The 10,496-nt window shown below is 33.0% G+C and overlaps 1 protein-coding gene across 1 annotated transcript; it reads right to left on the bottom strand.

Annotated features, from left to right (window-relative positions):
* Positions 1-1,151: 1,151 nt before the first annotated feature.
* LOC131033316 (3-ketoacyl-CoA synthase 1) lies at positions 1,152-2,862 on the bottom strand. The gene has a single exon (XM_057964509.2). It carries the CDS (start codon positions 2,660-2,662, stop codon positions 1,385-1,387), a length of 1,278 nt encoding a protein of 425 aa, XP_057820492.2. The 5' UTR covers positions 2,663-2,862; the 3' UTR covers positions 1,152-1,384.
* Positions 2,863-10,496: the final 7,634 nt, after the last annotated feature.

The following is a 10,496-nucleotide window of genomic DNA, read 5'->3' as shown; positions in this document are numbered from 1 at the left end:
GAGCTCCTTTTACAGGAAGAATGGGCTAGTGGATGACAAAAATTGAATGTCTTAAGAAGGGCTAGGATTGCTTGAGGATTCCATGATCCTCAATCCATGTGCTCTTCCTTAAGAAATCACATGTTGACAAGTGTCAATAAGGGAAGACTTGAGAGGGAAATGGACAAAGCCTTAAAGGCTTCAAAAGACATGAAGGGAGCCATTAATGGATGAGTTGATGGGTTTGGGCTTAACCTAGGGTTGGAGGAATGTGCAAGAGTTAAATGGGGGTTAGAATAGTCAAAGGCCACGTGGGTTTGGTTGTAAAAGGGAGAAGGCTTTGTAAGAGCCTTAATGGTTGAGAAGTGACCCTTCTCCAATCCCATGGTTTAGGAATGTGCATTTGATTAGAGGGTGATTAGGCTAATGAAAGTGAATTACAAAGGATTAAGGGGAGGGTTAGTGTGCAACTTGCATTTTCTAGAAAATGCAAGTGGGTGAGGGGATTTAAATTAAATAAGATAATTATTTAATTAAATTCTATGTGTGGGAGGATAAAGGGATTTCAATAAATATTAATTTCTTTAAATGTGAGGGGGACGTTAGGATAAGATGAATTAATTAAACAAATATGTTTTGTTTATTTAATTAATAGTTAGAACATGGTTTAATAAATTAAATGAAATAAAATGAATAATTTACTTAATTAATAAAAGAACACAACTAGGGTGAATTGATTAAATATTAATTTAATTAATAGTTAGGAAAAGGGAAGAAATTAATTAAATATGAATTTAATCAATAGTTGAATGATTAATAATTAAACAAATATAAAACTCATTTAATTAGGTAGGCCAAATTTAGGGGCCTAAATATAAAACTCATTTAATTAGGTAGGCCAAATTCAGGGGCCTACACCACTTATAGATGTAAATGCAAGCATTCATTGTAGATATTAAATTTTTGAAGAATCAAAGTTTAAGACTAGACCTTTTAAATCAATGTTGCAAATGTAAGGCTTAGATTAGAGGTATCAGTTTGATATGCACAAATTCAACTCAATCTCTTTCTCTAAACCAACATTAAAATGTACATTTCATTTCAATTATCTTGTTTATATTTTAGATCTGATCCATGTAAAGATTTCATCTACCTACACCTAACTTAACTTATGAGTCGAGATCTTTTTATTTATTTATTAGCTTAAATATTTGAAAGAAATTGTATTTTCCCCTTCTCAAACTCTATATCAACAATTATTGATATAAACCATATTGTAATTAACTAAATAATCTTGGTTCAAATCTTCTACGATAAAAAAATATATCCTAATATTATCTTACCTTATGAAATCCTAGCTCATTTCACTAGTAAAAACCAGAAATCGAGTCCAGTCGAGACAAACTCAAATCTGAGTTGAGGCGGTGGAAGGGAACAGCCACTTGTTACAATGATCATCGCCCAAATTTTTACGTGTATTGCATGGATACCTATGAATGCAGTCATCCCAAACAGTACTTTCAGAACAATGGGTCTCTCTCAGAACTTCCCAAACAGCCGTATTACACTTAAACCCAGAACCCAACGCAATCTGCACCAGTCGGTCGCCCACTTTGAGACGCCTCTTGGCTTCCAAGTAAGCCACTTCATACCAGACACCACTGGTCGAAGTGTTCCCAAACCGAAAAAGCGACATACGAGAGGGCTCCAAGTCATAATCCGTGAGCTTTAAGCTTTTCCCAATACCAGTGATAACAGAGCGCCCACCAGGGTGAATACAAAAGTGCTGAAACGCAGTCCTGAAATTGGGAATATAAGGCTTCCAGTCGACCTTGAAGAACTTAATAGCCAGAGTAGTATAAGCATACAAGAGCTGTTCCCGGAGGGGAAGAACCCGGGGGCCAAGAGTACCCAAATTGGTCCTAAGGGCATCCCCAGCGGTTGAAATGATTGAATGTAGCAGACTTATGCCGTAACGCCCCTCATCATCTTCCTTCACCATTATGCAATCATAGGCCTCCTGGCGGGCGGCCAAATTGGTTCTCACAGTGTGCAGAAGCCTCATTTTGGCCCGCTTGGCTTCTGCGGGCTTGTTGGAAAGTAGCACAGCGTTTCCCCCCACCCGGAACAGGCAATTCGTGAGCATCATGGACTTGTCCGATCCCGTATAACTGCCGTTCAGGGTGATGTTCTCTGTGCCCACGAGAAGAGCATAGGCGTCTGGATTGGCGGCTGAGTTGAGCAGCCAGTACGCCATGTCGACTGCAATTACACTCGCGCTGCAGCCCATTCCGGCAAGATTGAAGCTTTTCACGCTCTCCTTCATCTTGTACCGATTCACGATCCACGCCGCCAGTGACGGCGCCGGGCTGAAGGTCGAGACGTTCACGATCAGTATGTCGATTTCGGCCGCTACCACTCCCGTCTTCGCGAACAGTTTGTCGAGAACCGCAACGAAGCATTCTTCCATCTCGATCTGGGCTTCTTCCATGGTGGGCGTCACGCGGCCGGAGGCGTCAAAGAAGAGGCGCGACGCGCAGGTCTGTTCGCCCACTCCGGAGCGCAGATAAATCTTCCATTGGAATCCCAGGCGCTCCGCAGTTCTCAGTTTTTCGGTCTCAGAGTCCCCGTCCTGCGCCCCGTGGTGCTTTATGGAGAAATATATGCTCGCTTCTGTGTTCATCTCGCGCTCCGATGGCGGCTTGTAGCACGCGAAGTCGACCAGATAGCAATGGCGGCGGGTCCGGAGATAGTGGCGGCGGGCGATTGCAACTGTTGTGATGATGATGATGATGATGGAGAATGGGATTAGGAGATTTTTGGGTTCGTGGTCAATGCAGGTGGCAACATCTGGGAAGAAGAAGAATCCCAGGCATAGGAAAGTGAGACTGAGCAGGAGAAATTTGTCTGGAAAGCCAAAGGCCATGACAGCGAAATTTGTCTGGACTGCAGTATCCAGTTGAGTTTCTGTGGTTTGAGGGTGAGTGACTGACTGGTGCGCAAGTTATAGAGTTTGTTAGGTGAGATCGCAGTAAGGTGTGATTATGTTGGAGGGGAGTATTTACCGACCATACTATGGCTGGATTCAGCTCGTTCTTACCTGTGAATTCAAAGTTGGGTTATACGGACGTGTGATGTACATAATGGTCCGGTTCCATGGATAACTTTGATGGGTGGGTAATGGGTTCAGTTCATTCAGATCGTAGATTTGATCTTGTTTACTTGTGATGTTTATTTGTGATGTGTGGTGAGACATTTATTAGACATTGGGTTAGTTCATTCGGTTTTGGTTGTCATTTCAGTTCTGAAATTTGATCTTGGTTTATTTGTGATGTGTGGTGAGAGATTTATTAGACATAGGGTTAGTTCATTTGGTTTCTATCATCGTTTCAGGCTATTCAGATCATAGATTCTATCTTGGTTGATCATTGATGAGTGATGATTTATGTTGAAAGATTCATTGGTCAATTCATTTGATTTCAATTATTGTTTCAGCTATTCAGATTGTAGATTCGACCTTGGTTTATATGCAATGCATGGTGAGAGACTCATTGCACATTGGGTTAGTTCCTTCAATTTCAGTTGTCGTTTCAGGTTGTTCAAATTGTAGATTCAATCTTGGTTTATCTGTGATGTGTGGTGAGAGATTCATTTCAAATTGGGTTAGTACCTTCGGTCTCGATTGTAGTTTCAAGTTGCTAGATTGTAGATTTGATCTTGGTTTATTTGTGCTATGTGGGGAGAGATCTATTGCACATTAGTTCAGTTCATTCAATCTTGGTTATCGTTTCAGGCCGTTTAGATTGAGGATTCAATCTTAGTTTATTTGTGATGTGTGGTGAGTCATTGCACCATCGGGTCAGTTCATTTGATCTAGGTTTTCATTTCAGGTCATTTAGATTGTAGATTCGAACTTGGTTTATTTGTGATGTGTGTGGTGAGAGATTCATTCCACATTGGGTCAGTTCATTCGATCTAGGTTGTCGTTACACGCCGTTTAGATCATAAATTCGATCTTGGTTTATTTGTGATGTGTGATGAGAGATTCATTGCACATTAGATCAGTTCATTCAATCTAGATTATCGTTTTAGACCATTCAAATCGTAAATTTGATCTTGATTTATCTATAATATATGATGAAAGATTCTTTACACATTAAAAAAATATTTTATTAAAAAACCTGGCCTTTAAAAGGAACCTACCAATGTGAGACAACATTTTTAACAGCCCACCTAAAGTTTCACCGTCTAGAATTATAGATCGGCCAGTGCCTCAAAACTATTAAATTTCGGTCTTCAATTTCTCAACGATTACTAGATTTGGGCATTTGCCCATGAATGCACGTGATCGACGTGTACGTTACCTCTCTGTATCATATATTATTGCTAACGACCAAAATAGGTTAAAACTTAATTTCCTTTATTGTCTATTTATTTTTAGAAAAATTAAATTGTGTCGATCCTTTTTTGTTTTTTCCTCTTTTGTTTTTATTCTTTTAAAGTAAGATTCGTCAATTTTTGTGGTTCGATTGTATGAAGAAAACAATTATAGAATGTTCTCTTTCTATATATGTGTATATTTTGTTTTTTCTAATTTTTTTTTTCATTTTTTTAATTTAATTATTTAACTTAATTTAGCTAACAATTATTGTTCAATTTTTTAAAGAGTTATTTATGAAATTGGGTCTTATGAATATTTATTTATTTTTACTTATTCACGTCTAGAGGCAATCTACAATGTCAGCAAGGGGCAAGTATAATGGTGTGAGCGTGTTAATGTTAACTTTTACCTTTAATCTTAAATTTGACAACCATTCACATGTCAAAATATTAATATTAATTACAAACTTATTTTTTAAAAATAAACATCATATAAAACAAAATATACCCTCATCAAAATTATAAGTTTTAGATAGATATATAAATATAATATAAAATAAAGACATTTGAAAAAATCTACCATTTCATAATTACAATATTCTTTTAAATTTAAAAAAAAAATAAAAAAAATAAATTCGTATTTTTAATGATTTTTTAATAATGATAAGCAATTTAAATTTTAAATATAAAGTAAAATAAAATAAAGGTAAAAAAAATAGTTCTAATTGATATCTCTTGACATTTATTTAGATAGATGCATTTGAGATATCTATACTAGTTTTAAAGTAGTCATCTTAAATTAGGAATAAAAAATTGCAAGCAAATGATTTAAAAAAGGAAAGAAATTTATGGAATAATGCAACTTTTTCGTCAATATGTGTAGTTATTTCCAATCCGTACTTATTTTCATAACTTATTTTAAATTCCTAAACATAGTTGTGCCACTAAAATAGGAAAATATTCTAATCTATCTTTTTCTTATACTTAAAAAATTGCAAAAATTTACAGGGAAAGATTTCAATCATTCAAATTTAATAGAAAATGTACTTAAACAATTGTATGAAAAATTATGATTAGAGATCAAGTGCTTGCAATCTATTCATTTTTCCTCTGATTATGAATTGTGATCCAAAACTTTATACAATTACATTAAAAAATATTTAAAAATTTAAAAACATAAATAAACAAAATGTCATAACTACTAATCTTAAATTATTTTATTTTACTATTTAAAAAAACCTAGTACAAAGCTTTAATAATTATTCAGATTTATTCATGATATAATATTTTATAGAAATATTATTAGATAAGGAACAACTATTAAATAAACAAGTATTTAATTTTTTTTTTCCATTTACATATTTATTAATTTTATTACTAATAATGTGGTCTCTTTCAAATTTTGAGGAGCAATACTATTAATGGTGTCCTAGAGATATTTTCATTCATTCATTAATATGATCCTGAATTACATATGAAACCAAATCCACTTAATTCAATCATATACTCATGAATATATCAACATCTTTCATAAATGTGTTGGTCTTAATGCTACAACCCTCTCACATGGAATAGTTTCAGTTTTATTTTCTTGCACAATAATGATGAGATGAAGAATGTGTGGTTGTGTGGATTTATCAGTTAATGTTTAGCATTGCAATGAATGCACATATGAATCAAATGATTAAAGTGTAACTAATGTTTAGATATATGTTATACCTAAGATGGTTTATGATTGGTCTAACTACATTTATGAATCTAAATGGATGTAGGAGACTTCACTACCCCCTGAGAAGAGAGGGAGATTATCATTGGGTAGAGGGTTGCAAACACAAAAAGAGGCTAAGTTTCCAATGTAGCCAAATTCATACCCATTGAGATAAGTTGTTCCTTTTAGGGTTCATTGATGTTACCAAGTGTCTTTTTGGGTAGTGTCAATATTAAACATTTCCTGGTGTCAAGGCCTTATGTTGTCTAGGTTGACTTATTAAGGATTGTCACCACCTTGATATTATCATCTTTTATATTCTTTTAATTAATCAACATGTAGTATTATTCTTATCTTATATTGTCGATACAAATATGAGTATATGAAGAGTTACGTGATAGGGTGTGTGCAAGATCAAAGGGGTCCAAAAAGTGGCGATGTGAAAAAAAATGCATTTTTCCTTTGCCCAAAAATGTGAAAATTTGCTTTTACTTTTTTCCTAGGTTGGGAGAAAGTACATTCTACCATGGTAAAACCCAAAGCTAAACGAATACCAGTTAAAAATGGATATCCATTACTAACGGATATTAGTTGCTAATGGATATCTATTTTGGAAAGCATTTTAAAGTAAAAATAAAAATAAATTATTATATATAATATATTATACATATTATAATATATAATTATGTTATATAATTATAACATAGTGTATATATATAACATTAAAAAAAAACATTAATCAATAGAGAATGGATATTCGTTCCCTATGATTAGAAATCAAGTGTTTGCAATCTATTCATTTTCCCTCTATTATAAATTATGATTTAAAACTTTGATATAATATTTTTATACAAATTAAGTTCAAATTTTTTAAATTTTTTAATAACATAGATCACAAAAATATCATTATTACTAATCTTTAATAATTTTAATTTATTAAAGGTTAAAAAGCCTTAAAAAATATCCAAATAAAAAGCTTTAATAATTATTAAGATTATTTATGATAAATATTTTATAAAAATATTTTTAGATAAGAAACTACTATTAAATAAAAAGTATTCAAATGTTTTTTTGTAATACCCTAAAAATGGTCATCTAAACCATGGGCCCCTAATCTTGACAACATCACCAAGGTCTTAACCAAAGGCAATTAAATCAATCTTGAGCACACAATTAATTCTTTAATCATCAAATGTCACATGACAAAATTAATCACTCAATATTAATTAAATATTTATTTAATTAATTGATCATTCCAAGTAAATCATTTTTAAACAATTATCCTATTTATTTTAATTGAATATCCTAGCATATTTAATTAAATAAATCAATTTGCCATAAATCTTCGAAAAAAAGGAAATAAATCAAAAAAAGGAATTAATTGACAAGAAAGAATTAAAAATTGAGAAAAAGAAATCAATTAGAGATAATCTTGAAAAAAATTAAAAATTGATAAATAATCTCAGAGAAAGCAATTAAAACAATTGAATAAAATAGAGAATAAATCAGTTTTTTCTAATTTTATCTTAATTTTAGTTCAATTTCCTTTAAAATTGAGAAAAGCATCCAATCACATCAATTCACCTGGATTGTGCTTCCTCTTGGAAAATCTTGACCGCTCATCATCATTTGATCTCAGCCTTTGGTTTCTTTCTGAATTTTCTATAAATTCAAGCTTTCATCTCTCATTCAAAAATCCTGGAGTATATATTGTTATTATGCTATTTTTGCTCTAGGTTCATTGAGAATTTGCATTGATATATTGCATATTAGTTATTTCATATTGCTTAAATCATTTAGCTTAAATATTCATATCTAGCTTAAATCATATCTAGATTAATCTTGCATCCATCTAGCTTAAATTCATGCTCATATAGATTAAAAATCCTTCGTTTAGGTGTTGTTTAGTCACTATATAGCTTAGCAATCTGAGAGCAATCTAAACTCACATCTACTAGAAGGCAATTGGTTGATTTGTTATGGTTTTATTATTCATGTTTATATATGTCTAACCATGCATGTAATGACTTAATTGAAGTGTTGTGTATTCTAGGTACAGATACAGGTCCACTTTTCACACACACATTTTCTAGTCTACATGTTTATTAATTCTATTATTTATGGTGTGGGCTCTTTCAAATTATCACTATCACTTGTTTTAAGAACAATGCTATTAATGGTGTTCTAGAGATATTTGTTTTTGATTGATTAATATGGTGGTCCTAAGTTACATATGAAACTAGGTCCACTTAATTAAATTATATACTCATTAATATATCAACATCTTTCATAAATGTGTTGGTCTTAGATTATTTATAAATTAAATGTATTATAATTAATTTATATTTTTATATTTTGTAAATAAAATATTTTTATTCAATTTTGAAAACTATGTCAATATAATTTTTTATTAATAAATAATATTTGTATGTATACATTTGTATATATTTATCTATAATTTATTTAGTTTTATATTTATGTATAGGCATTATGTTTATTACATGTATTATTTACAAAGATTATTATTTCACCATCTTAGATTATTTTATAGATGTGGATAAATTTCATAATTTTATATTTGATTTTTAAATTTTAAAACTTCAAACATAGTTAACTTCTATCCATTCTGTGAACTATTATGAGTTGATTTAAAATATTTTTGTAAATCAAATTGTTATGTCTTAGATTTAAAGGTCTTTCTTTTAAAATTCTCTCACATTTAAACATCCTCTCTCATCCTAATGAGCAATTCATACAAGGAAATTTAAAATTGGTGAACTAAATCAATTCTATATGCACATTGTACCATAAAATACAACACTGAAGTGAAGAATGCTATTGATTATACCATAATGTAAAATAAAAACATGAGTTGAATATTCACAAAAAATATTTTCCTCTTTAATCATCATTTTCAACACATGTCCAATATAGAATTACATTTGTAGTTACCATGATGTGGCTGTCAACCGCCTATAATATGACGTCCATACGATTAAGAGGGGAAATTTTTTCTTGATGCCATGGGATCAATTATCACCCAATATAAGCAAATTTATAATAAAAAATTCATGGAAACGACCTCCTGGATGTGATGGTGGGCTCAGATTTGGCATAAGATGCTCCTAAAATGTATTGCACCCCAAATCTCCCAATATGCCAACCTTCAAATTGATAACTCAATGATGAGCAAATAGTACCAAACCGGTACTGAGAGGAGGGGGGTGAATCAGTACAGACAAAAATACAGTCCTAAACCGGTTTGACAGCAGACACTTCAAATGACTGGCAGACAGTGACATTGGTTTGAAACAGAGTGCAACCGGTAAAGCTAAGAATGTCTGAGACAAGCATTAACCGGTTACTCACTTAGCTTATCACTTAACTCGAGACTACACTACCATTTCACTCTTATACATAAACAGGTAATCTATCATCAGATCATAATAACAGCTTGTTCAACATGTATTATCGACAGGCATAAAACACAGAACCATCATATGCTTGACAGCCAATAGCAAAGCATCACAAGATAAAAGCATCACACATGACACACATATTTTTCACCTGGAAACCCAACTGGGAAAAACCATGGTGGGGATGAATACCCACAAGCTGTTTTTGAACTCTTTAGAAGTTCGCTTTGTTAGGAGCCTTGTCCGGTTAGAGACATTACAATAGGTTCTGCTAGGAACCGATCCTGTTAAAGATCACCCGGTTAAGGGATGGCTACAATACTCGGTTAAGGGTTAAACCCTGTTAAAGGTTACCTTGTTAGAGGATTTCAAGAACTCCATAGCTAAAGGATTCCGAACTCAGTAGCTTTGAATTGCCCTGTTAAAGGATTTTCAGCAAGCCGGTTAAGGCTACCCTTTTAAGGGATTTTTCAATTGTTGAGGTGGTTAGAGATCAACAGGTATTACAATGATCTGGTAACAACACTCAATGCCAATGCAGATCTGCTTAAGCTCCTCTTCACCTTCTATACTTACACTCTGCAGGTATCACTTCTCTCCTTTTGGTTTGGCAAGAATTACGTATCCCTTCTCTCGGATACACACACACACAACTTTTGCCAACAACCTCAGAAAGAGACACAACATCGACCTTATAGGAAAACAAATAGGTTGGTAGCATAAACCCTAAACCCTAAACCTGTTAGGTTAAGGAATTCAAACGGTTCAATCCTGACCATTGAGAACACTCCATTAATTGCAACAGCCTTGATCCAATCTCAAGACATTCTCCATCGTCCATTTTCACCGATTTCATGGCGGTTGATAACCCATCACATGTTATCACCATTTTACAGACTTCGCACATTCCCAAGGTAGATAGGAACAATCTCCTTCATGCAAGATCCTTCATGCACACAAGGCTGACGTGGCAACATGATCTGTTCTTCATTACAATGCTAACTCATCACACA

Source organism: Cryptomeria japonica, chromosome 10, assembly GCF_030272615.1.
Source record: "Cryptomeria japonica chromosome 10, Sugi_1.0, whole genome shotgun sequence".
Taxonomy (NCBI): Eukaryota; Viridiplantae; Streptophyta; class Pinopsida; order Cupressales; family Cupressaceae; genus Cryptomeria; species Cryptomeria japonica.
Note: the sequence above shows the minus strand (reverse complement) of the source record. Positions and strands in the feature narration are given on the sequence as shown.

Excerpts from the sequence above, each read along its gene's own strand:
- LOC131033316 (XM_057964509.2), bottom strand. The coding sequence starts at position 2,662 with ATGAACACAGAAGCGAGCATATATTTCTCCATAAAGCACCACGGGGCG.